This window comes from Monodon monoceros, unplaced genomic scaffold, assembly GCF_005190385.1.
Source record: "Monodon monoceros isolate NGI ecotype Baffin Bay Population unplaced genomic scaffold, NGI_Narwhal_1 Super_Scaffold_11, whole genome shotgun sequence".
In the NCBI taxonomy this organism is placed as follows: domain Eukaryota; kingdom Metazoa; phylum Chordata; class Mammalia; order Artiodactyla; family Monodontidae; genus Monodon; species Monodon monoceros.
Genome location: NW_021703767.1, coordinates 86,960,926 through 86,988,371, shown reverse-complemented (window position 1 = coordinate 86,988,371; position 27,446 = coordinate 86,960,926). Strand labels below are relative to the sequence as shown.

The 27,446-nt window shown below is 44.0% G+C and overlaps 1 protein-coding gene and 1 non-coding gene across 2 annotated transcripts in view; one reads left to right on the top strand and one right to left on the bottom strand.

The window, feature by feature from the left end:
* The first annotated feature begins 3,590 nt into the window (after positions 1-3,590).
* USP13 (ubiquitin specific peptidase 13) overlaps positions 3,591-27,446 on the top strand; it is a 118,166-nt gene continuing 94,310 nt past the window's right edge. Inside the window, exon 1 of the mRNA XM_029214573.1 lies at positions 3,591-3,932. Coding sequence (XP_029070406.1) covers positions 3,765-3,932 — 168 coding nt within the window. The 5' untranslated portion in view covers positions 3,591-3,764. The remainder of the gene's footprint in view (positions 3,933-27,446) is intronic.
* LOC114891374 lies at positions 23,733-23,909 on the bottom strand. The gene has a single exon (XR_003792484.1). It is a non-coding gene; the product is annotated as a small nucleolar RNA SNORA81 (small nucleolar RNA).

Below are 27,446 nucleotides of genomic sequence, written 5' to 3'. Positions count from 1 at the left end.
ATCTGGTAATATGATTTGGAGATTTTTCCACATCAGCATGTACAGGGTGCTTCATTCTTTCGACGGTACCGTATTTTAACCACTTCCTACAGATGGATTTTTAGGCTGTTCCCAGTTTTTTGTTACTATAAACAATGCTCCAATAAATATCGTTAAACAGTGTGAATTTATCTGTAGCATAAACATATAGATAAAGAATTGCTGGGGAAAATATTATATGCATATAAAATTATGGTTGGTATTGTTAAATTTCCTTTCAAAGAAGTTTAACGTCTTTATTCCTATCAGCAATGTATGTAAGGTCCTATTTCCCAAACCTGGGCCAACTCAATATATCTTTATTAGTCTGAAAAATAGTGTCTCAATTTAATTTGCATTTAATATAAAATATTTAAACTCTTAAATTTTGAATGCTTCCGAATCAAGTTTTTCTCTGTAATTAGACAAGCAAGCTTCATCCATGAACCTGAAACAGGCACAGATACTATTAGAAGGTGAGAAGCTGGTGAGGATAATAAAAAGCAAAATCTCCTTGCGAGTATCTGCCCAAGGATGAGGGTAGCATTGGTGTTTAATTTTTTGCTTTGTGTCTCTTCTCCATTTCCAACAGATCGCATTAGAGAGTTGTGAGTTACATAGATGTGTGGTGTTTGAGACTTGCTTGAGGTGTGGAAATTTAGAAGAGCAGGGCAAGAAAGGGCTCATTTGTCCTCCTCACATCAAATTCCAGGTACCATCCTTTCTCCCTAGCAGAGCCAGCACATCTACAAAATCAGAGAGTGATGGAGAAATAATGGAAGAAAAAAAAAAAAGGACTTTAAGTACTATTTGATCTGGGAGAGGCTTGCAGAAATCAGTGTGTTGTTGTTGTTTTTTTAATTGAAGTATAGTTGATTACAGTTTACAATCTCTGCTGTACAGCAAAGTGACTCAGTTATACACATTCTTTTTTATTGAGATTTTAAACAAAATATTTACTTATTTATTTATTTTTGGCTGCAGCAGGTCTTAGTTGCACAGGAGCTTTGTTGTGGCACATGGGCTCATGGTTGTGGTGCTCGGGCTCTGTAGTTGCGGCACAAAGCTCTCTAGTCGTGGCTCACGTGCTCAGTAGTTGCGGTGTGAGGGCTTAGTTGCCCTTTGGCACGTGGGATCTTAGTTCCCCGACCAGGGATCGAACCGGCATCCCCTGCATTGGAAGGTGGATTCTTAACCGCTGTACCACCAGGGAAGTCCCTCATTCTTTTTTTTAAATTCTTTTCCATTATGGTTTATCCTAGGAGATTGGATATAGTTCCCTGTGCTATTCAGTAGGACCTTGTTTATTCATTCTAAATTGTATTGGGTTGGCCAAAAAGTTTGTTTGGTTAGTGAATACATTGTTCAATAAAATTCTTGGTGAAAATCAAAAATGTGTCTTTTATTTTTACTAAAAACAGAGTGAACTTTTTGGCCAACCCAATAATAGTTTGCATCTACCAACCCCAAATTCCTAGTCCATCCCTCTCCCCGATCTCCCCCTTGGCAACCACAAGTCTGATCTCTATGTCTGTGAATCTGTTTCTGTTTTGTAGATAGGTTCATTTGTGCCATATTTTAGGTTCCACATATAAGTGATACCATATGGTACTTCTCTTTCTCTTTCTGACTTACTTCACTTAGTATGATAATCTCTAGTTGCATCCACGTTGCTGCAAATGGCATCATTTTGTTCTTTTTTGTGGCTGAGTAGTATTCCATTGTATATATGTACCACATCTTCTTTACTCATTCATCTGTCCATGGACATTTAGGTCGTTTTCATGTTTTGGCTATTGTGAGTAGTGCTGCTATGAACATAGGGGTGCATGTATCTTTTTTTTTTTTCAGCTATTCATATACATATATCCCCAAAGCTCCTCCCTCTTGCGTCTCGCTCCCACCCTTCCTATCCCACCCCTCTAGGTGGTCACAAAGCACCGAGCTGATCTCCCTGTGCTATGCGGCTGCTTCCCACTAGCTATCTATTTTACATTTGGTAGTGTATATATGTCCATGTCACTTTCTCACTTCGTCCCAGCTTACCCTTCCCACTCCCCGTGTCCTCAAGTCCATTCTCTATGTCTGCGTCTTTATTCCTCTCCTGCCCCTAGGTTCTTCAGAAGCATATATTTTTTTTAGATTCCATATTTTTTTTTAGATTTCCATATACCCTGAGAAAACCGTAATTCAAAGAGTCATGTAAATAGAGCTGCAATGTTTATTGCAGCTCTATTTACAATAGCCAGGACATGGACGCAACCCAAATGTCCATCAACAGATGAATGGATAAAGAAGATGTGGTACATATATACAATGGAATATTACTCAGCCATAAAAAGAAGCGAAATTGAGTTATTTGTAGTGAGGTGGGTGGACCTAGAGTCTGTCTTACAGAGTGAAGTAAGTCAGAAAGAGAAAAACAAATATCTTTCTGAACTATAGTTTTGTCTGGATATATATGCCCAGGAGTGGGATCACTGGATCACATGGTAATTCTATTTTTAGTTTAAGGAACCTCCATACTGTTCTCCATAGTGGCTACACCAACTTACATTCCCACCAACAGTGTAGGAGGGTTCTCTTTCCTCCACACCCTCCCCAGCATTTGTTATTTGTAAACTTTTTAATAATGGCCATTCTGAGCAGTATCTCATTATAGTTTTGATTTGCAGAGAAATCAGCATTTTGAGTCACTATTTATCCATTTCATTAACTGGTAGGGATCACTGGTATCCTGCCCTTTAAGTTGGGTGTAGGTAGGGAAGCTCAATGGAATTGAACCTGTATTTTAAGAGTTTTTTGGAGAAAATGAGAGTATGCTGTGAGGCATGCTCTGTTTGCAGATTATTACCCTGCATTCTCCCCAACCTAACCCTGTTTATTATTTATTTTGAGGAATTGGACGTGCAAAGGCAGGGAAGATGCATGTGTGCACGTAAGATCCCAAATCAGTCAGCTGAATGCTGAACGCGGAGACCTCGAATCTCGCAGAAGACTTTCCAAAGGTAGAGAAAAATATACCCCTGCCCCATACGTAAGAAAAATCTGTATTATTGGAAAAATACACATCTATCTTTCCTGGATCCTACTCTATTCTCTTTTAACAAGATTTAGATGTTAAAAAAGTGAGGAATGAGGCTTAGTGAGACTAACACTGAAGTGCAAAGAACAAATTTAGATTTGGGCCCGACGTTAGGTTCTAGATTTGCACCTCAAGTTCCACCCCTACCCAATCAGGGCAGTCCCCGCTGTTATCCTCAGATGTTTTAAAAGCAAGCGGTTTTTAAAACCTCAAATCCTGCTCTTTGTGTTGGTTGCCTTGGAGTTGTCCCTTCGCAGCCTAACGATTTACGGTAGAAAACACGGAGGTGGTGCCCCACCGCAGCATGCTCTCGACTTCCGAGCCTGCGGCCCGGGGTCTCGCCCTCCGCGCCCGGCGCCGAGCGGGGCCACGGCGCAAGGCCCCTCTCCAGCTCCCCCTCCCCGCGCGCTGCGGCTGGCCCTCCCCAGCGCCCCGCCTGACGCTGCAACTGGGCCGGCGATTCGCCATTGGATTAAAAATAGCAGCGTCCCTTCCACCAGCCCGCCAGTACGCGCAGGCCCCCCGTGCCCGCTCCAGCCCCGCGGCCCGCTTTCTCCACCCTTCCCGGCTCGGCTCCAGTCGCCCGCGCAGCCTGCCGCCGCCGCCGCCGCCGCCGCGGGCGGACCCAGCGCTCCGCTCCGCTTGGGTGCGCGCCGCGGCCATGCAGCGCCGGGGCGCCCTGTTCGGCATGCCGGGCGGCAGCGGCAATAGGAAGATGGCTGCAGGAGACATCGGCGAGCTGCTGGTGCCCCACATGCCCACGATCCGCGTGCCTCGGTCCGGGGACAGGGTCTACAAGAACGAGTGCGCCTTCTCCTACGACTCCCCCGTAAGTGAGGCTCGGCGGCGCCTCGGGTGAGGGTCGCGGTGCGGGCTGCCTAGGGCGGCCGCGAGCAGCCGAACTCGGCGGCACGTGAAGCGGGGGGAGAATATGCGCAGTGGCAGCCGGGGACCTCCTCGCCGGGCGCCAGAGTTGGCTCAGGGGCACTGCAGTTCAGCAAACACTTAGTGAGTGCCTACCGGGTGCCCGGCGCTGCATGCCCCAAGGCTGCTGAGGCCAAAGACTGGGCGGCCGCGGTGGCTTGCTCCGCCAGGCTTCTTAGGCTGCCAGGGCCCCAGTACCTAGAAGCCTACCCAAAACCCCGCCACCGTTTGAAAGGTAGATCGAGTCGCAGAGTTCCCTGATCTTAACTGTACGTTGCAGATGGTTTGCGTCCTCTTTGGGGCGACAGCGGAGGGCGGGTAGGTGGACGTGATTGATTCCCCCCTTCTCTTTCCGGGACCGTTTGCTTTGCCCAGGGATTCCCACTCCTGGACAATTATGATTTACTCTCTGAGCTTTTCTGCCTCCACTTTAAATTTCTCCCCACTCCTTTTCTTTACGTCAGAATGTCAGAAGAAACCTTCGGGTGCTTCCACTCGGGCAGCAGAAATAGGGGGTCTCCTGGATTACTACGGTTTCCTTAAGCCTTTCCGCTTCTTCCTCTAAATGAGTCACTTTGAAATGCAATAGTATAAATTATTAAAAGTTCAGTCGCGAGTCGTGACCTCAGAGACTGGAGGGGGAAGTGAAGACGCATCACCGCCTTCCACCCAGGGCTGTTGGTGGTGTTTTTCACCAGGTTGTATGTGTAAGTGTGAGAAGGAAAAGGAGGGTGAATGTCCCTTTCGGGAGTCAAAATGGGCTTCAAAGTGACTCAGCTGTCTGGCGTTTATCATGTCTTTTTGAGGATCAGGTTATTTTTATCCACCCACGTTAGAGCTCATGTGTCACTGGGCAGATCTCAATGCAAAAGGGAGGTGCATGGATGGAGGGACTGAGGTAGGTTTCACAACAATAGTCTAACACATTTTATCCATATTATGTATTGTTGGCGGAAAAAAAACAACAACCAAATGAGCGGCAAATGTTCCAAAGTATCCTTTATTATGTTGTGAGTTGATTTCAGCTGATTTCAAAGCCTTTTTGTTTTGTATACACTGAAGTCCCAGAATTAGTATCCTCTGTGATATTTAATTTTTCTTTTTTGTTAATTCCAGATCATTTGGGGGATAAACATCTCATTTGTTCATTACTTATTTTTTTCTTTCAAAAAGCTCTGTGTAGAGTGGAATGAAATGGTTATATTTAATACTTAGCGTATTGTGATCACACTATTTAATGTGACGGTCAGCAGTGTCATTAAATCCTGTTATCCACAAAGTATTTGAAAATGCCATTTTCAGATTTTGTGTCTAGTGTTGGGCAGGTTTCCACTAATAGCTTTTAAAGGTGGAGAGGGATGACCCTAATTAATTTAAGCCATCTGCAGATTGTGAACGCCAGGAAGAAAGTAGCCTAATTCTTTTAGGATAACACATGTGAAGTGGGTAAAACTGCTTTTTCTATGTTTGATCTGGGTTACTGTTCAAATTCTTCTTACGAACTTTGTTATTGGAAGTCTTTGCCACATTATAGTGTAAGGCAGGTGTGAAAAAAAAGCTTATTATTTTTTTAATTAATTTATTTTTTTGCGGTACGCGGGCCTCTCACCGTTGCGGCCTTTCCTGCTGCGGAGCACAGGCTCCGGATGCGCAGGCTCAGCGGTCATGGGTCACAGGCCCAGCCGCTCCGCGGCATGTGGGATCCTCCCAGACCGGGGCACGAACCCGTGTCCCCTGCATCTGCAGGCGGACTCTCAACCACTGCGCCACCAGGGAAGCCCAAGCTTATTATTTTAATTCACTTCCACAAATAGTTATTGGGAGCTTACTGTGTGCCAAACGCTATTCTAGAAGCATCTTGTCCAGTGTAAACTGATGATTTCATTCATATCACAGTACTTCTTTGGGGAAGACTAGGCTTATTTACAAGCCGGTGCATCAGTATATTTCCTGTTTCAAGGGAGGAAGAGAAAGAAGGTTTTATAACAAATTATATTAAAGCACAGTGCATGATAATTCCAGATCTTTCCCTATGGTCCTTAACACTTCATCATGAACCCCATAAGGGTTCTTGAGCACCTACTATGTGCCATCTCATACATGTGTGGCTATAAGAACCATAAAGAGCAAAATCCATTGGTGCCAAACACAGCAGACTTTAATCCACCAGTGCTATAGGACTGTGGTAGACAAAGGACCAAGACCATTTGAGTGGAAAAAATAGTCATCCTTGCATTGGATACTTTTGAAAATGGTCTTAGATAAAGATGCATAGAAATAAATAGGAGAACAACATTCCAGCTCAAGTAACAGTTCTTCTGGGATGGGTGAGGATTGTTTTTTCACCTACCAATTTGGTTTCATCCCAGGCCCACCTTCTCACCTTGACCTGTAGGTTCACCTCTCCATAACTTGGTTCATCTTGCAAGATCTGTGATGGGAACTTCCTGGAGAATGGGGACTTTGTATCTTTGTATTCCCAGCAGCTGGTGCAGCATCTGGTATATATGCCAGGAACTCAATGAACGTGTAGGAGATACACAAATTACCTGTGGTTACGGGTTCTGAAAATGGTAAGGATACAACATATGGGAAACATTGGGAAAGGAATCATGTGGGGTTATCATGTAGAAAGTGATTACTTTGTTGTGGGGACAGATGTGAAAGAGAGAGCCAGACTGGCAGGGTTTGAATCCCAGCTCTGTCACCCAGCTGTGTAACTTCTCTGTGCCCCAGTTTCTCCATCTGTAAAATGGGGGCAATCATAGAACCTACCTCATGGGGCTGTTTTGTGGATTAGATAAATTAATACGTAAAGTGCGCCTGGCCAATTAGTAATCACCATAGGAAGAAAAGAAAGAGATAGAAGAGAGTTAATCACATGTTGTAAGCCCAGGTGTTTGGTTGTCAGGGGTTATGTAGAAAGTTTGGTGTGGCTGAGTGGGGAAATTGGTTCATATTTCTGCTCACAAGCCTTCATGAACCACCATGTAAAATCTACTCTCATCTCCTTAGTTATTGAGCCCTTCCTTCATCTGAATGTACCTTGTCCCACCTCTTCTCACTTTCTAGGCTGTCAGCTCTGGGGAGTCCAGTCTCTGGGTCTTCAGTGTGTTAAGGCTCATTTCCTTTCCTAGGACCACCTTCCTCTATTTGTCTTCTGCTTCAAACTTCATCCTTTCCTCTGAAGCCTACATTACTTATAGTCTGTCTTCTATAGTTTGCCATCATTTTATTTTCTTTTACGCATTTAACTTGTAGCTCTAAAACATCTACTTGGTACGAAGCATTAGGTAGGAGAGGAGCTGGGCCACTCTGGTGCTAATTATGCCCCTCCCCACCTGTCTGAGAGTGGGGAGCTTACCTTATGCCCTGTCTCAGCTGGGGTCAACTGAACACCGAGATAAGGGCTTTGGTACAGTCTGTTTATTTTGGGAAACAAAATCCAGCGGGAAAGGCTTTGAGATCATCTACTTGTAGGAAAATATGAAATTGTGATTTACAATATTGATATTGTGGTATTGTGATTTACAATAAGGAATATATATTTGGTCTTTGACCCTTTTCCTGGTACAGAGCTCCTAAAACTCTTGGAATTTCCCAAGTGATAAGAGCCATGAAGGTGTCTTTTGTTATCCTTAAACAATCCCCTTTCAACCACACCTGAGTTTGTGCTAGGGGCTTTTGGAAAGCTCCTAAGAATGGGCTGGTTGTCAGGGGAACCAACCAAGTGATTAGAAAGTAGGAACTTACAGCCCCTCCTCACCTCCGGGGAGGGGAGAGGAACTGGAGATTGACTTAATCGACAGTGGCCAATGATTTAGTCATTCTTGCCTATCTAATGAAGACAACAACAACAAAAATCCCTGAACTGTGGGGTTTGGAGGGTGCTGGGAGGGCACAGGAACACCACGTCCCATTCCCCATACCCTGCCCTGCGTATCTCTTCTAATTGTTCACTGGTATCCTTTAACATCCTTTGTAATAAACTGATAATCCAGTAAGTAAGTTGTTTTTCTGAGTTCTGTGGGCCGCTCTAGCAAATTAATTGAACCTGTGGAGGGGGTCGTGGGCACCTACTATTTATAGTCAGTCCTTCAGAAGCACAGGTGATAACCTGGACTTGCAACTGGTGTCTAAAGTAGGGGGGCAGGGCTTCCCTGGTGGTGCAGTGGTTGAGAGTCCGCCTGCCGATGCAGGGGACACGGGTTCGTGCCCTGGTCCGGGAAGATCCCACATGCCGCGGAGCGGCTGGGCCCGTGAGCCATGTCTGCTGAGCCTGCGCCCCCGGGAGCCTGCGCCCCGCAACGGGAGAGGCCACAACAGTGAGAGGCCCGCGTACCGCAAAACAAAAAAAGATTAAAGTAGGGGGGCAGGGGGAGGCAGCCTTGTGGGACTGAGCCCTTAACCTGTGGAATGTGATGGTGTCTCTAGGTAGTGTCAGAGCTGAGTTAAATTGTGGGGTACTCAGTGTCTACAGAGAGATGGAGAGTTGCTTCCTGAGGGGTCCACCCTGCCCCTCACATTCGGTGACCAGAAGTGAAGTATTCTGTGAATAGAGGAGCGACACAGGAGTGTACTTCTGTCTTTCTGTCCTTCCTTCTACGAGTACTTATCGATCTGCCTGCTACTACCTCAGACATTGCTAATAATAATAATGACAGCTAATATTTGTACAGAGCGGTGGTTCTCAAAGTGTGCTTCCCGGACCAGCAGTGCCAGCATGTCCTGAGAACCTGTTAGAAATGCAAATTCTTGAGTCCCATCCCAGACCCACTGAGACAGATACTCTGGGATGGGGTCTAGCTATCTGTATTTGAATAAGCTTTCTAGGTGATCCTGACCCGTGCTAAAGTTTGAGAGCCAGTGATGGGGCACTTGCTAGTTGCCAGGCAGCATTCTAAGCATATATTTATTCGTATATTAACTCATGTAATCCTCACAACAACCTTATGCTGTATATTATTATTTTGCAGATGAGGAAACTGAAGCACAAAAGTCACACAAACTATAAGTGGTATAGCTGAGATTTGAATCCAGGTTATCTGGCTCTAGAATCTCTGCTTTTTTGTTCTTTATTTATACCAATTTAACCATGTTAATTGTACAGTTCAGTGCCATAAATACATTCGCATCGTGTGTAACCATCACCACCATCCATCTCCAGAACTTTTCTATCATCCCAAACTGAAATTCTATACCCATGATGCAATAACTTCCCTTCCTCCCTACTTCCAGCCTATGGTAACCACTGTTCTGTTTTCTGTCTCTATGAATTTGCCTATTCTAGGTACCTCATATAAGTGGGATCATAGAGTATTTGTCCTTTTGTGTCTGGTTTATTTCACTTAGTATATCTTCAAGAGCTTCATCCATGTTGCAGTATGTATCAGAATTTCCTTCCTTTTTTAGGCCAAATTATAGTCTATATTTTGTATAGGCCACATTTTCTTTATCCATTCATCTGTCAATGGACATTTGGGCTGTTTCTGCCTTTTGGCTCTCATGAATAAAGCTGCTGTGATCAGTGGTGTACAAGTATCTGAGTCCCTGTAGGGACTGCTCTTTACTATTGTGCTGTGTATGCTGCCTTCTGGGCAATGAGACTTGCTATCATGGTGTTTAGTTGTTTCCCAGGGGAAAAAAATAATTTAATTTGGGTCTATGTGGAAAAATCTTCCTCCTGATGGATAAGCAGATATAAGATAGTAAAGCAAAATTTAGGAACTTACAGATTTTTTTTTTTTTCTCTTGGAAGATATAAACTTAAACTAAGTCTAATTGGTTTCACATATCAAAAGTTCCCTTCCAAAATCAACTAACTAAAAAGTTGTTTTACAGCAACAATTCTCAAGCTTTTTGGCTCCTTTATACTCAAATATTTTTGAGGACCCCAAAGAGCTTTTATGTGGTTTCTATCTATTGACATTTACCATATTAGAAATTAAGACAGAAAAACTTAAAACAACTTCCATTCCATTAGCTTATTAGAGTGATGATGTCATCGGATGTCACATAGACTCTGAAAAATGCTCATGACAGCATGTGAGTGATAAAGGCAAATGAGTTCATTATGAAAATAGTTTTGACCTCCCAGATCACTTGAAGGGTCTTGGGGCATCACAGGGTTCCCAGGCCATACTTTGAAAACCAAAGTTCTAGAGTTTAGGCAAGTACAACTGGTTACTCCAGTGACATACCCCACCTGCATTGAGGTTTCTGTGGGTTCACATTTTCACATTGTGGTGATTGAATAATTTATTGTTAATCTTAGCTCAACCATAATGTCATATTCCACACATACATTCTTCTTAAAGCAAATTAAAATTTAGAGAATTTGACTCCTTTTGAAAACAATTGCAACTACTTGGGCTCAAATTATTGGCTCTTTTAGAGATGAGAATTCTTTATTCTTTTGAATATCAGCTTTACTGTAGGATCATCTGGCTGGGCTGTTTCTTTGGGGAACCTTACATTTTAGCATCCTGATTTTTTTCCTTTGACCACGGGTTAGGAGACTTCTGTCATCTATTGCCTGGAAACTGAAGACCTGTCTGCCAGGACTCAGGGAAGCTGAGCAAAAGAGGATGAGGGTGGTCTCAGCATATGGGTATAGAATACCAGCTGGATATTGTCTCTTGGTTCTCAACCCTATCCCTGTTTTGCTAAGCCTTCTCCCATGTTGCAGGAGCTGGGAACATGGACACTGCATTTCCCAGAATCCTTTGATGGCAGGATTCTGATTTTGGTTCTGCCAGAGAGACTTGGAAGGCGAAAGAGAAGGAGAAGCCACTATTGCTGTTGCACAATTCACAATGCAGGTGTGAGATTTTCCAGTCAGCTTCTGAATGTCCTTCTGGGACTCAAAGACACATCAGTCTTGGGGGAGCTGGGATCCTCTGTTCAGTTGCTTGTGATGCTTGTACATCCTGATTTCTTGAACTTGAGTGGTAGTTTCTCTGACCTTGGCTCTCATAGCTCTTCCCATGATTCTGTAAGCCTCTAATTTCCTGTAGTAAATCCCTTCCTGCCTGAAATACCTAGAATAGTTTGTATTTTCTAACCCGTTCTGTACTGATACATGTACATTACACATACGTGTCTAATTCTCCATGTATTATGGTACCCCTGTTCTTAACTGAGCCCATTGTCCCGCAGACCTGAATCCTTTGTTTTTACCTGCTTTAGAGAATAAATCAGTAGTTTGCTGGTGTGCAGGAGGGATTTGGGGCGCTGAGTGGTACCTACATAGATTTTCAACCTTTCCTCCTTATTTTAGCTCCTTTTTACCCCAATTTCAGAGTAACCTGGAGTCTTCTGGAGTCTTTTGGAAATTCTGGGGTGTAAATCAGATAGAATCTTGGCTTTTCCTCCTGCAGGGCTAGGATTCGGCTTTATCAGCTCATCTTAGTCTTTTTAGTGCTTACACATCTACAGCACAGTTTCCAGGTTTGTGGTTTATGTTTTAAAAAAATCACTTAAGTGTTCTTTTATTTGGGTTTCAGAAAGGGGTGAAATTGACATATGTGTGTAATCCCCCCTATGTACCCTAGAGTCCTGCTTTTCTAATCTAATAATCAAGAAGTCACTTGCTGGCTCTTTTTGGCAGTAGTTAATTACCCATTAGAGTTGTGTCATTTTTAGAGTCTGGGATTGTAAGAGATGATGCTGATCCTGTCAGGGAGCCTTTGGAGAGTTTGTATTCTCAGCTCACGTTGAACCTGGACATCTGTGCATCTCTGAATTCTCTTTTCTCTCCACTACATTCTTCCTGTGGACTGGAGCTCAGTTCAAGGTGCTGCCATTCATTTAGTGCCCCAGGCTGGGAGATGTACAATGCCATCCACTCTACCTCCCTCTCCCTCTCTCTCTTTTTAAACAGCTGTGTAAAATACAACAGAAAATTTACCATCTTAACCATTTTAAGTATACACATCAGTGGTATTAAGTACATTCCCATTGTTGTGTGCAACCGTCACCACTATCCATCTCTGGAACTCTTCATCTTGCACAACTGAAACTCTTTCCCAATTCAACTATAATTCCCCATTCCTCCTTCTTCCCAGCCCCTGGCAACCACCATCCTACTTTCTGTCTCTATGAATTTGACTGCTCTAGGTTCCTTATGTAAGTGAGATCATACAGAATTTATCCTTTTGTGACTGGCTTATTTCACTTACCTTGTTTTCAAGGTTCATCCATGTTGTAGCATGTGTCAGAATTTCCTTCCCTTTTAAAGCTGAATAATAGTCCATTGTATGTATACGCCACATTCTGTTTATCCATTCAGCTATCAGTGGACACTTGGGTGGCTTCCACCGTTTGGCTATTTGAATAATACTGCTGTGGACATAGGTGTATCCCTGTCTCTTTTATGTCATTTTCCATTAGTGACTGGGTTCCGGCTTGACCTCCTCTCTCCTTCTCCACTGCCACGGCTCGGGCCCTCATCACCTCTTGCCTGGATGGACTCTTGCAGAAGCCTCTTAACTGACCACCTTGCCTCCCTTTTATCTGTCACATGCACTCCCAGTTGTTTCTCTAGAACATGGGTCTTATCATGTCTTCCCTGCCTAGGAATTTTCAGTGGCACTGTTCAGACTTTTCTAACAGAGCAAACAAGTCAATTTACCACGTTGATCCAACTTTCCTTGCCAGTGGTGTCCCTTAGCACCTTTGTGTTCTTCAGATGCCCCATGCTTTAATCCCTCCATACGTTGGCCTGTGCTTGGAATGGAATGCCCTCTCCCAACCCCTCACCCCCTGAAAACCCCACCGATCCTTAAAAACCAGCTCAGGTGTTATCCTGGGGGCTTCCCCACACCCGCCAAGCTGCGTTAGAGAATTATTTTCCTGTGCTTTCAAAGCACTTTGTCCATCTCTATCGTGGTTGGGATACCGATTGTTGAAGACACAGAATAGCTGAGGTCTTAGAGAATTAAGGATTGAAAACTGTGCCGTTTGGGAACCTGTGCTAGTAAGGCTTTATCTTTTCTGTTTTAAAAAAAATCATGAGCATGCATTTTGGAATAAAAAAGGTTATTAAAAATAACCAATGCCGGGCTTCCCTGGTGGCGCAGTGGTTGAGAGTCCGCCTGCTGATGCAGGGGACACGGGTTCGTGCCCCGGTCCGGGAAGATCCCACATGCCGCGGAGCGGCTGGGCCCATGAGCCATGGCCACTGAGCCTGCGCGTCCAGAGCCTGTGCTCCGCAACAGGAGAGGCCACAACAGTGAGAGGCCCACCTACCGCAAAAAACAAACAAAAAATAACCAATGCTGTATTTTTACTTTATCATATTGTCTGGAAAGTCGTAAGCTGGACCCTTGAAAAGCTAGGGAAATGTGTCTTGGGTACTTGCTGAGTATTTTGTGTATTATGATTCTAGATGCCCCAGGATCTTGGTAGAAGTGATCACACATGGTGCCCCTCGGGGAGGTGACAAGAGAGCTGGTGTCTGTGGGTGTCGCCCAGGCCTCTGTGCTGCTGCTCATGATCAGCCCAGGACACCCGTTGTCCCCATGTGCAGGGCAGATGTGAACGAGAGCACCTATTTTTAGAGCTGGAACAGCAGGACAAGGCAATAATAAGAATTTAATGAATCTGAACATGACTCCAGACTAGAAATGTTGCTGAATAGTATGTGCTTCCTGTAATAAGATAAATAATAAAACATTTTGTTTTGTGTTAATTAGCAAGTACTAATACTTATTTAGTGCCTCTTATGCCCCCAGGACTGTGCTAGGTCCTACTGGGGACGTGTGAGTATTAGGAGAGAAACAGAGGACCACAGGAAAGGAGAGTATGATCTGGATCTTTCTATCATAGTGGAGTGTGAGCACCGATTTCGAGTGTCTATAATGAGTCAAGTACTGTCCTAGGTACTTCTGTATATAACATCTCATTTAATTACAATTGTAACCTGTTATAAATGATAATCACTATTTTTGCCCTGTTTTACAGAGAGGAAACTGAGAGTCAGGGAAGTTAGGTAGCTTGTTCAAAGACGTGTACAGACATCTCAGTATGTGACAGAGATGGGACGTAAGCCCTGATATGTCATCAGGTTAGACCCTGAAGCACTTATAGGATATTTAAGTTTTGAATCGTGTGGCACTTGTAACGTGTGAATGGAGATTTCAGGCACAGGAGTAATCAGGAAAGTCTAGAAGAGTTATTGGCCTGGACAACTGGATGGGATCTGAAAAGGTGGCCTTTGGGAGGAGGGGAGACAAAGGTGTGGGGGTGGCACCAAGCTCGGCATGTAAATGAGAGCCTTCACTGGCTTATGGAAGAGAGGATTACTGGGGAGACTGGAAAGCAAGGCTGGGACTTCTGTGGGTTGTGAAGGAGATTGTCTTGATAAGTTTAGGCTGGATGAGCAGGCCAGTTAAGAGCAAGGGAACAGCACGAGGCCGTGGTTATTTGGTGTGGCTGTTCTGGAAGTGGAATGAGGAATAGGTTGGGAGGTAGGGAGACCTTGAATTGGAATTCAACTAGGAGTCTCTTGTAATATCGGAGGGGGGCGCTTTCCTGAGGGTGATGGCAGTGGGGATAGAGATGGTGGGGTGTTGGGACTAAACTCGGTAGAGATTTCGATGAAAGATATGGCTCAACTTAGTGACAGAATATGCAGTGGGTGAGAAATGGGAGGAGTTAAAGATGACTTCACAGCCGGTACCCTGGGAGGTGGAGTGTATCAAGGTCATAGATGAGGAAGGTGAGGCGCCCACAGGGAAAACTGGGGGGACTGACTGGCTTGGAGCTCAGAGGCCAGGGTTCGGATTGCAGAGTTTGGCAGCCCCTAGGTTAGAGACCCTGAATTTGTGAGTAACCCTTCCTTTTGATGGACCTCAGGGCCCCACCTCTTTGCTCCTGGGATCTTTGCCCCCCAGGTTGTTGAGGAAGCAGCGACTGGCACAGGCCTCTGGCCCTCCCACCGATTGGCCCAAGTTCCAGAGAAGTTCAGACGGGAGCCCGGGGCAGTATTTCCAGCCTGAGGCCTTGGAAACAGCCTCAGTTGGTGTGGGCTCTCTCTCCAGAACCCCAACCAGCAGAGCGGGACCACTGATGGATCCAGTTTAATGGCTGAAGTTGATGAGGGTGCGTGCACCGTGGAGGCCGTCAAACCCTACAGCTGCTTCCCTAGCGTCTCGGAGCCCCACCCGGTGGGTCTTGCCGCTGCTGTTGTCGGGGAGCTGTCAGCCTGGAAAGGCTAACTCCAAGGACTCAGGTGTCCTGTCCTTTTTTCTTAAGATTTTTTTTTGATGTGGACCATGTTTAAAGTCTTTTATTGAATTTGTTACAATACTGCTTCTGTTTCATGTTGTGGTTTCTTGGCCGCGAGGCATGTGGGATCTTAGCTCCTAGACCCGGGATTGAACCCGCAGCCCCTGCCTTGGAAGGCGAAGTCTTAACCACTGGACCACCAGGGAAGTCCCCTCCGGCTGTCCTTCTGAGTTTGGGGAGTGGAGCTGTCAGGGCCTGCTCCAGCTTCTCCCCTCCCTTGCAGGAAAGCCTGGCAGAGCACCCGGCCCAGGCTACTCACTTCAGTAGGGTGGCTCCCTTCTGCTTTCTTGGAATGATATAGCCTTGAAATAAAGGAAGAAACTGCTCTTTTCCCCACGCCCCTACAATGGCCTGTGCTTACTGCCAGCCGCCCACTTAGCTCCTGCCACCAAAACGACATCTGCCTCTCAGTTGAACCCGGTAGCACTTGGGGGGCCAGACTGGCCTGGGTCCCGGTCCGCCCCCCTTCTTACTACTTCATAGAAACAGGACTTCAGCAAGTGCCTTAATTTCACTGACTTTCTCTAAGCCTTGGTTTTCCCTTCTGTACTACCTACCTTGCAGGGTTTGTGGTACTCATGGCTGCCCGTGGAATACTACTTACTGCTATCCTTCTCTTTAGTGGGAGGTAGTGGGGGGATCCCTCCGAGAAGAAGGTGAAATGGAATTTATAGGGTCTTGGGGTTGCCATAGAGGGACGTCCTGTACTTGGTAATTCTTTGTGAGGCTCTGTCTGGTAGCAAAAGCCTTGGGCGTTGAGTGTTTGCTAGCCTCCTTTGGGGGGAGCTCTGTTCAGGGGTGTTATTCATACTCAGCTTCAGCTCATACTGATGGACTTTTTATGGGTTAGCCTGGAAACCTAATCTTCATGTTTAATGTAGTTTATCAGGGGAAATGCATCCTGAAGAAAGCCATCTATTCTTTTTTTTTTTTTTTTTTGCGGTACTTGGGCCTCTCACTGTTGTGGCCTCTCCTGTTGCGGAGCACAGGCTCTGGATGCGCAGGCTCAACGGCCATGGCTCACAGGCCCAGCTGCTCCACGGCATGTGGGATCTTCCTGGACCGGGGCACGAACTCGCGTCCCCTGCATCGGCAGGCGGACTCTCAACCACTGCGCCACCAGGGGAGCCCGAGCCATCTACTCTTAAAAATAATAAGAAAAGACTATAAGAGGTTTTTACCTTTGACAAGGTGGTTTCACATTTTTTTTTAGCTGTAAGCTGGGAATTACTTAGATGGATTATAGCTTCAGTTCAGTGCTGCTGAAGATGCTCACCTCAGTGTCTTCATTCTCGGACGATTTTTATTTTGCCCATTTGTCCTCTGAGCATCGTAGTAGCTGCTCTTCCTCGTGTCCTGCCCAAACCCTTCCCAGCTGTTCAGGTGACAGCATCCTCATTGCTCCAGATAGATACCCAGAGCAAGGATTTAGTTTCATACTTAGGAAAAAAGTTAATAAATGATGCCTCAGTGGAACAGTAAATTTATAGTGTGTCAAAACCTTGCTGCTCAGACTGTGCCTTTAGCCGTCTGGGACCAGGCTGTGCAGCTGTAAGGCGTAGGAGTTCTCTGCAGAGAGAACGTCAAAGTTGGAGCAAACTAGAAGAATCATGACTGCATTAACATGTCTATTTTTTCTTAACACTTCATGGCCACAAGCATGATTTATCAACATTTAGCAGAGGCCTACAGTCTCTTGGGATTATATGCGTTTGTTTTTTTCTACTTAGCTGATTTGGACAAATTTATTTCTGTGGATTTGCTGATGAAACCAAGGTTTTGGATTTTGCAAATGTTGTATTCTGTATTTTATTTATTTTATTTTTGCTTTGGGTCTTCATTGCTGTGTGCAAGCTTTCTCTAGTTGCGGCGAGTGGGGGCCACTCTGTTGCGGTGCATGGGCTTCTCATTGTGGCTTCTCTTGTTGCAGAGCACGGGCTCTGGGCACGTGGGCTTTAGTAGTTGTGGCATGCAGGCTCAGTAGTTGTGGTGCACAGGCTTAGTTGCTCTGCGGCCTGTGGGATCTTCCTGGACCAGGGGTCAAACCATGTCCCCTGTATTGGCAGGCGGCTTCTTAACCACTGTGCCACCAGGGAAGTCCCTCAGCCTATTTTTTTTTTTTTTTGTGGTACGCGGGCCTCTCACTGTTGTGGCCTCTCCCGTTGCGGAGCACAGGCTCCGGACGCACAGGCTCAGCGGCCATGGCTCATGGGCCCAGCCGCTCCGCGGCATGTGGGATCTTCCTGGACCGGGGCACGAACCCGTATCCCCTGCATCGGCAGGCGGACTCTCAACCACTGCCTATTTTTTGATAGCGCTTTTCTCTATCACATTTCCCCTTTCTGTGGGCTGTGTGCTTGCTGCACTTGATCTGGAACTTTGTTTTACTTTCTTCTTTTTTTAAAATTTAATTTGATTTATTTATTTTTATTACTTATTTATTTATTTTGGCTGTGCTGGGTCCCAGCTGCAGCACGTGGGATCTTCGTTGTGCATGTGGGATCTTTAGTTGCGGCATGCGGACTTCTTAGTTGTGGCCTGCGGACTCTTAGTTGTGGCATGCATGTGGGATCTAGTTCCCCAACCAGGGATCGAACCCGGGCCCCCTGCATCGGGAGCATGGAGTCCCAACCACTAGATCACCAGGGACGTCCCCGTTTTACTTTCTGACTGCACATTTGCTTCCCATCTGCGTGTACTTAATTTTTGTATTTTAAAACTGTGGTCTGTTGGTTTTTCTCTAGAAGCCAGATTGTACTGGAGAATCTGTGCTCCAGTCATTGGAATGTTCATATGTACCGTTCAGATATGGAAGTATCCGAGAGGCTGGATTAATAGGCAGGTGCTTGCTTGATGAAAGGAAGAGTCAAGCGGAGAGAGGTGGGCAGTCTTATGAAGTAATGAATCAAAGCAGTTAGGGGTTGACCTCAATTCTGCCGTTTCCCACACACTTCTACAGCTATTCTGTCTTCTATGCTTATGGGCTGTACCCTAAAGTTATAGACTGACTCTACCCCAGTCTCCCCATCTCTGCCGTGAGCAACCCAGCCCCCGCTCCCTCCTCTGCCACCCCCAGAGGCTAAGGTGCCGTCTTGCCTTGTTTAGACAGGGCTGTCTAAAGGACTTTCTGGGATGATGGAATTGTTCCATATCTGCACTGCTCAGTATGGTAACCCTAGCCACATGTGACTGTGTACTGAGCTCTTGAAATGTGGCCAGTGCGATGAAGAAACTGAATTTTTTATTTAACCTAATTTAAATTAATTTAGATGGAAACATTCACATATGCCTAGTGGCTACTGTATTGGACAGCGTGGGTCTAGACTTTACAGTAGCCTTGGAATCATGTATTCTCTGGATCCTCTCCCCATAATTCTCTTCCTGTTGCCAGAGTGATCTTTTTTTTTTTTTTTAATAAAGTTATTTATTTATTTATTTATGGCTGCATCGGGTCTTCGTTACTGCACGCAGGCTTTTCTCTAGTTGGGGCAAGCGGGGGCTACTCTTCGTTGTGGTGCGCGGGCTTCTCATTGCGGTGGCTTCTCTTGTTGCGGAGCATGGACTCTAGGCACACAGACTTCAGTAGTTGTGGCTCGTGGGCTCTAAGCGCAGGCTCAGTAGTTGTGGCGCATGGGCTTAGTTGCTCCATGGCATGTGGGATCTTCCCGGACCAGGGCTCTAACCCGTGTCCCCTGCATTGGCAGGTGGATTCTTAACCGCTGCGCCACAAGGGAGGTCCCAGAGTGATCTTTAAAAATGTAGATCAGATTGTGGCGCTTCTCATCTGGGAACCCTCCAGTGGTTTTGCATCCTGCACTTCTCCTGCCTCTGCAGACCTCTCCTCCCTCTCCCTCTACTCCAGCACCCTGAGTTTCTTTCTGTCTTTTGAGGACATAGCCAGGCTTTTCCTGGAGTTGTGGCTTTTGTACATGCTTTTTCATCTAGAGAGGGTTCTCTTTCCACTTTGCTTGCCTGGTCCCTCATCCTGAGATCTAGCCCTCCCGGAGAGCCCCCCATGCTCCACCCCCATCACACTGTATCAAGACCCCAACTCCCTGGTCTCCACCCTCAGGCTCCTCTATCACTCTTATCTCTGCCGGAAATTATCTTTTATGTCTCTTTCTGTTTATTTTCTGTCTCTCCTTGCTAGGATGTAAATGTTATCAGGACACCAAGCTTGCTTGTCTCTCTCTCGGCTGAATAAACTTCCTGCCCCACATCCCCCCGCCCCCCTTCTCTTGCCCCCAGAGAAGACATCACAGCCTCATTCTCTCTCATCGCTTCTTTTCCAGACTCCGCACAGACCATCCCCGCCTGTAAACTTAGATGGCATCCGACTGGGGTACAGTGTCCTTGATTAGCTTCATTTTTCTCAGTTGTAATCACATTCTTGTCTGCCTTCCTAATCACCTCTCTTTTACTTGTGTGTTCCCACGTTTCCTTAGCTACTCGTTTCGAGATAATCTCTTAGTTATTTCAAACCACACTTTTACTTGGAGCAGCGAGAATATCCAGACCCTTAAAGCTGTGAAGTTGTGAAAGCCTAAGGAAAGCTTGGTTTAAGAAAAGGAAACATTTGAATGACTGCCTGTTCTATTCCACATATATTTTTGGATTCTAAATACTTTCAGTTAAGAAAAATATTATTGTTTTTATTAATAAAAAGTGAATCCATGTTCCTAAAGAAAAATTAGAAAATGCCAAAAGACTATGTGAAGAAAAAAAAAAAAATCACACCTTATTTCCCGATGCTGTTACGACATCCTGTGCTGTGGAGCGTGTATGTGTATATTACATCGTACACACTCTTTTGTTACTTGCTTTTTTCACTCAGAAATACTATGTATAGTTTTTCCTATTAGTAAATACTCATCCCAAGTCAATTTTAAATGGCTGAAGAAGTGTTACGTTTCATGGATGTACCGTAAATTACTAAGCAAATCTGTTCTTGAGCATGGGGGTTAGTTCTTTTCACTATTATAAGCAGTTATTTCTTTTCTCTCCTTTTTTTTTTTTTTTTTTTTTTTTAATAATCAGTGTTCTAGGAAATACTGCGTTCTTGTCCCTTTTGTTGTCTCCCTTGTGCATGGGTGTGTGTGTCATGGATTTGTTGTGACTCCATCTACCTACATCATGTTTCTCTTTGAGGCAATGACCACTTGTTTTCCACACTGTTCTGATGTTATACAAACAAGGGTTACGCGGGACACTGTTTCCTGAGTGCGCGGCTCACACAGGCTCCCTCTCCCTTCCTGTTTTCCAGCGGAGGCTGGTCTCCAAGAACACGCTGTCGTAAACAAAGTTCTTCAAACACCTACTGATTGACAGTGTGGTGTATTTTTATTTAAAATGACTGTTCACTTGCTCCTCTGAAACATGTTGTAACCTTGACCTTTATATTCGCCAGTGTTTTAATATTCTTTTAAGTGGCAAGCAGTGTAAAACAAGGTGATTTTGTCCTTGATGTTACTTCTGAGTAGTATGCAGGGTCATCCAACATAAAGTAATAAGTGAATGGCTCTGTATCTCTTGTATCTGTATTGAAATGCATTGAAGACTGGATTTAAACAATGCATGGGCTTCTAATGCTGCTCTTCTCTTTTACAGATTGATCGTGGGGTGGGAGAAGTTGACAGAGGGAATTGTTATGGAGCCTTGGAGAAGCCCTGAGTGGTATTTCTTGACTTCCTTGTAATTTCAGGTTTCGAAATCAAGTCTTGCATCTTGGTCACGTTTCTGTTCAGTGCATCATGTAAATGATAATTAGAATCTTCTTTAGCTAAGACCATGCAGAGAAGCACACACTGGTCATTCTGGGCTGGGTGGCCTCTGGAAGTAGGAGCCAGATAGGGTCCATGGTGGGAAGGGGTTGTGGAGACAGCATTGCTGTCTTGAAGAACCATGTGAGGCTGGCTTGGTTATGGAAGGCAGGAGAGCTGGGACAGTGCATTTTTGGTGTCCATGTTGCTAAGAGCATGACTTTAGCCAAACAAACCTGAAAAGTGAGTATTCCTGCTGGTGCCTCAGTCTGTTTTTCTATGCCCGGCCATTGGTTTTCTTTTGATGATTCCCATTGTTTAGTTATGCCAAAGAGTTTAAATCGAGCCTGTGCTACGCAGTGTATTTTAAATCCAGATCGGGAGGGCACTGAGGACTGGTTTGAGAGAGAGAGGCTAAACTGTGTAACTAAATGACAAATAACTACACAAAACTTGCAGTTCCATGTTTGTCCAGTCCTGCTCTGCACTGTTCAGGTACTGTTTTTGCAATTCAGTAATGAATGTGATACAATTTTCCTGCCCTCAAGGAGCAAATGCATGCATGGCTCAGCTTCTGAATGTGGTGGCCCCAAATGAAGGAAGCTTGGGTTTCTCACAGCTGCAGATTTCAATGAACAAGATGCTAACAGTTGTGAAATGAAAGTGGGTTTGGTGTTAAGGACCATCAGCACAGGGGGATGAGCAGAGGGATGTGGGAATCGGTCATGGGCAGAGGCTGGCAGGTTGATAGATGGGTATGGGACCTGGGCAGTGTCTGCAGATGTGCAGGCGGTGACATGTGCTGCTGATTTTGACATGGGCTGCTCTGAAGGCTTCAGGTCTGTCCTGGTGTCCCTGGGGGTCCTTGAAGAGATGCTTTCCTGACAGTGAGACTCTCAGAACTGGCAGTTCACCTAGCTCTAGACCAGGGCTACTTGAAGTGTGGTCAGCTGACTGGTGCCATGAGATAAGCACAAACATCGAGAGTAGGTGCTTAGAAATTTCTATAGCAACTTGACATTGAAGCCACATCCAAGTGCATCAGCAGTGGATTACTTTGCTTGAACAGGATATAGACCCATTTGGGTTTTGTGGTGCTTACACATGTCAGTTCACACCTGGCTGGAGCTGAGGACTAGCCACGTGCAGTGGGACCACCAGGACCATGTATCTTTCCTTAATGAATAGAAGCAAAACAAAATACAAAACAAATCAAAACAACCTGGTCCTTCACGACAGTAGTATGAGAAACACCACTCTAGACCAAGCACAAAGGTAATGGGAGGCGAGGCTGAGGACCCCCAAGTCAAGAACTTAAATAAATATAAAACCGTTGATCTGTTCTGGTTTCATTTCAGGTTTTTGTCAGCGTACAGCCTCCCTTCCCCTCTCTCTTTTCTTCCTTGTCATCAGTATGTGTTCTTTTTCCATGAACATTATTTTTTGTATGTACATTATACACAATTCTATACATATTTTCTGTATGCAATTACACAGAATTCATACATTTGTCATTTAAAATAATGTTACAGTATTTGTTGTGTTTATATGTCTCAAGTTCTTAGTTCCTCTATTTGGGGCCATTGCTAATTTTTCCTATTGTAAATAGTTCATCTGTGAATATTTTTGTACAAATTAGTTTTTTCCCCTCTCTCTTACTGTTGGGTTCCTGCGGTCATACTCAAAGGAGAAATACTGTGTCAAAGGTCACAGTTTTATTGCTCTCTAGAAGGGTGGAACCGATTTATATTGTGGGAGTAAATATACAGGTTTTCTCTGCGGCTTCAGGCTGTGTAATATTAATACTTTTTGCTAGTTTAGTAGGTGAATAATTGCCTCGAGATTGTTTTAATTGCTTGCTTCAGGAGTTAGTGATGATGATTTGATTTTAGTATTTTCTTATAGTTAAAACTAAACGATCTTTAAAAAAACAACAGCGAACTCTTACCAAGTTGAACCTGAATGTTGACATCTTGTATCAATAATTTTATCACTTTTTACATGGTTTGGATATAATCTTTTCTTCATTATACTTTACATCTTATCCCATTCTGTTATTGTTGCTTTTCTGTTTGTTTCCTTATATTTTGTAATGCAAAACTTGTTCTTTAGTGTTTACATTTTTATACTCAACTACTCCATCTCTTTTGATATTATATATTTTCTTGGCCAGAAATTATTTTCCCCTTCGCAAGTAGGATAAATATGCTATTCTGCTCTTTTTTCTAGTTTTTTAGATGCTTTTCCCCTGGATCTATCTGGACCTCGTTATAGTGTTTGGTGTAAGATGTGTATCTAGATTAATTTTCTTCTATACTGCTGTGTAACTCTCCCAGTAACTTTTATTAGTGATTTCTACCCCCCGCTTATTTTTGTGTATCTTGTGGTTTGACGTATATTAAGCAATTATCATAGAATGAATATATTTTTGGAATCTCCATTCTTATGCTACCATTTGTTAAAAAATTAGCCCAATATATATGAATTTTATTGTAATCTATTTTAGTAAACACTCTACCACTATTACTTGAAAAATGCATTAGTTTGTATTCTGCCCTCTTATTCTTTGAGCTACATTTCACTGTCAATTTGTACGGTTCTCTAACCTGCCTGGTTTCTTTTTTTAAAACATTTAAAATTTTTATTTTTTTCTAAAGACATATCACACCAAATCTTAAGACAAAAGACACTGGATATTAAGAAAGAGGTGGTCCATCCCCGTCTTTACCATCTAGTGCAGTTACTTTTCTTGTGTGTATTCTGCTAGCATTATTACAAAAACCAAGATGTGATCCTTGGTTTCTGCAGTTTTAGCAGTACTTATACAAGAAGGTCCTTCCCGATTTCTTGGCTGCACTATTGGCCACACGAAGGCAAATGCTTTATAGTGCTTTCTGGGGCAGTGATCTTAGTGTGGGTGTGGATGGTCTATGAGAGGATGAGGGTGAGGATTTGAAAACTCTTAAGAGTCACTTAGCTTAGCTCTGATCCCAGGCTATAAACCAGTCTCTGTGCTTTGGTCACAAAGGAATCTGGTTGAGATGTGTCAGCACAGACTTGTCATCACTAGTGAGAAAAGCCACTCAGAGCACATGGCATGGAGTATTGATTTTGTATGTGAAAGAGTCTTATAGGACCAATATTTAGACAATAATGAGGCAAGAGGGAAGAAAGTGTAGATCATTAGACTGGGGTGTTTTGTTCTATATGGGGTAGCTTTTAAAGGGTTTTTCTGTCTCAGTGTGTCTTGAATTTTTAGAACTTCTGGGAAGTCCCTTGGGCAGTGCTTCCATCTCAGAGCCGCTAGAGAGGGGCATATGCTGTTTCCGAGGCCAGCCCATATGTGGGATGGAAGATGTCCTTGGATGTTTGTAATAGAATCCTTCGCGATGTGGGGTCATCTATGAGTGCCAAAGCATTTTTTTCTTTGATTATGGACTTTGTGACAATATCAAGTGACTCCAGAGATTTGAGACTGAATGTTTGGCATATTAAACTTTTATCAAATTCCCTAATAAGTAAAAAATTCTTGGCAATGAAATTAGCAAAGATTGTATGATTATTTTAGAGATTATATACTCTCGCATCATATAGCTATTCTATATTTTTCTTCAGAAAAATGCTATGCTTGAACGTTTTTCTTCTTCTGCTTGCTAATTTCTTGCTTCTCCCACTAGTTGCCTACTACATTTTCTGACAGATTAATATTTGTTATCGCCAGCCTGTGTGGCTGTCAGGCTCACTTTTTTCTTCCTTCTGCTTCTCCCCCCAGTTATAAAATAATTGTGGTAATAGGAGATACACGTAGCACACAGACCTTTTAGCTCGTAATAAATAATTATCGATGTTTATGTAATAATTTATAGCATGGAGGGTGTTTCATCACCTTTGAACTTCACGAAACCTTGGGAATTATTGCTAAAGCCATGTTTATTGAGGAAAATACTGAAGCCCAGAGACTATCTGACAAGCTGTTTAGGCAACAGAGCTAAGTAGTGGCAGTTTAGGACCTCTGCTTACAAATCTCATATTTCCCCCATTATATCTTCTGGTTTGAGTTCTTTTTGATCGAATTACATTTTGTTGGAAGAGAATGGAAGTGTTGTTCTTTTTTTATTTAAATCACATTTTGGGATGCTCAATTTAATGGGCTTAATGAATAGCTGACCATTATAATGATGCAATATTTTTTTCTTAAGGATTATGACTATGCAAAAGAATATGTTTATTTAAAAAATATTTTGAAAATATTTATCTAATCTGTTGATCAGGTGAATGTAATGTGTTGCCCCTAGTTGAAGAACTTTTCTAATTTTATTCTAGTGATGTCATTTTTTTTGGCTGCGTTGGGTCTTTGTCGCTGTGCGCGGGCTTTCTCTAGTTGCGGCGAGCGGGAGCTACTCCTCGTTGCGGTGCGTGGGCTTCTCATTGCGGTGGCTCCTCTTGTTGCAGAGCACGGGCTCTAGGTGCGTGGGCTTCAGTAGTTGTGGCTCACGGGCCCAGCTGCTCCGCGGCATGTGGGATCTTCCTGGACCAGGGTTCAAACCCATGTCCCCTGCATCGGCAGGAGGATTCTTAACCACTGCGCCACCAGGGAAGCCCCTGTTATAATGTTCTTGTTGTGACAAGGCTCCTTTATGTCTGGCTTATAAACCATAGATACGATGTTGGAAATTTTTATTTGAAATTTAAAAAAATAAACAATCTTGAGTTATTGGAACTTTAAAAATTATTTTTCATATATTTGTAATGAGCATCAGTGTCTGTTTTTGATACTGTAATTTGTGCTCTACTAAAATTCATTGTAAGGAATTTTGGTAGGTGTTTGTTGGCAAATTCTAACAGGTATTTAAAATTTTTGTTTTTTAAAGAATTATTTGGAGGGGTGAGACTAATAGGATCATAATAAAAATCCATTTCCATCGAGGAAAGGGTGGCTAATTGTATAGGCTAAGTTTATGGAGAAGCACATTAAGCAAAGTGAGAGAAAAGGAGAGAGGAAATTGGGATAGAAAAGTATCTTATTTATTTATTTAGGCCATGTCTTGGGGCTTGTGGGATCTTAGTTCCCCGACCAGGGAGACTGGGGATGGAACCCAGGCCCCCTGCGGTGTAAACACGAAGTCTTAACCACTGGACCGCCAGGGAAGTCCTGAAAATCAAGTATTTTAAATGTGAACAATATCCTTGCCTGTTCATTGTAGCAGTATGTCTATAACTAAATAATATTTGAAGTCTGGCAGAGAGGGATAAAAGAGAAATAGATTCAAGTTTAACTCTGACACTTCCAAGCTGTGTGAACTTGGGCAAGTGACTTATCCTTAGTTGTGTTTTGTTTTTTGTTTTTTTTTTTTTTGCGGTATGCGGGCCTCTCACTGTCGTGGCCTCTCCCGTTGCGGAGCACAGGCTCTGGACGTGCAGGCTCAGCGGCCATTGCTCACGGGCCCAGCCGCTCTGTGGCATGTGGGATCTTCCCGGACCGGGGCACGAACCCATGTCCCCTGCATTGGCAGGCGGACTCTCAACCACTGTGCCACCATGGAAGCCCCCTTAGTTTTTTTTTAAACTATAAAATAGAAGTAATACTAGCAGCTTCCAGTATTGTTGGGATTAGAAATAATATGTGCAAAGCACCTGGGACATATCAGGCATGTAATAATGTGAGGACTCCATCTTGTATTATTTACTTATTACGTTATTATTTATTTATTGATTTGTTATCATTTATTAATGGGTACCATCAAATATCATGCATCACCAAAGGAAGGGAGCAATATCTTTGAAGCATCTTGTCCTGCTAAAAGGATAGAAAGACTGTATGTTCTGGAGACTTGCAGTGACCAATGAGGAAGAACGATGATGAACCATTGAACTGATGGTCGTTGCATAGAGAACAGACTTGTGGTTGCCAAGGGGGAGGGGTTGGGGGAGGGAAGGATTGGGAATTTGGGATTAGCAGATACAAACTATTATATATAGGATGGATAGACAACAAGGTTGTACTGTATAGCACAAGGAACTATAATCAATATCATGATAAACCATAATGGAGAAGCATATGAAAAAGAATATATATATGTATAACTGAATCACTTTAAAAAAATAAATTTATTTATTTATTTATTTTTGGCTGCATTGGGTCTTCGTTGCTGCACGCGGGCTTTCTTTAGTTGCGGAGTGGGGCCTACTCTTCGTAGTGCACGGGCTTCTCATTGCGGTGGCTTCTCTTGTTGCGGAGCATGGGCTCTAGGCACGTGGGCTTCAGTAGTTGTGGCACACAGCCTTCAGTAGTTGTGGCACGCAGGCTTTAGTAGCTGTGGCTTGTGGGCTCTAGAGGGCAGGCTCCGTAGTCATGGCGCACGGGCTTAGTT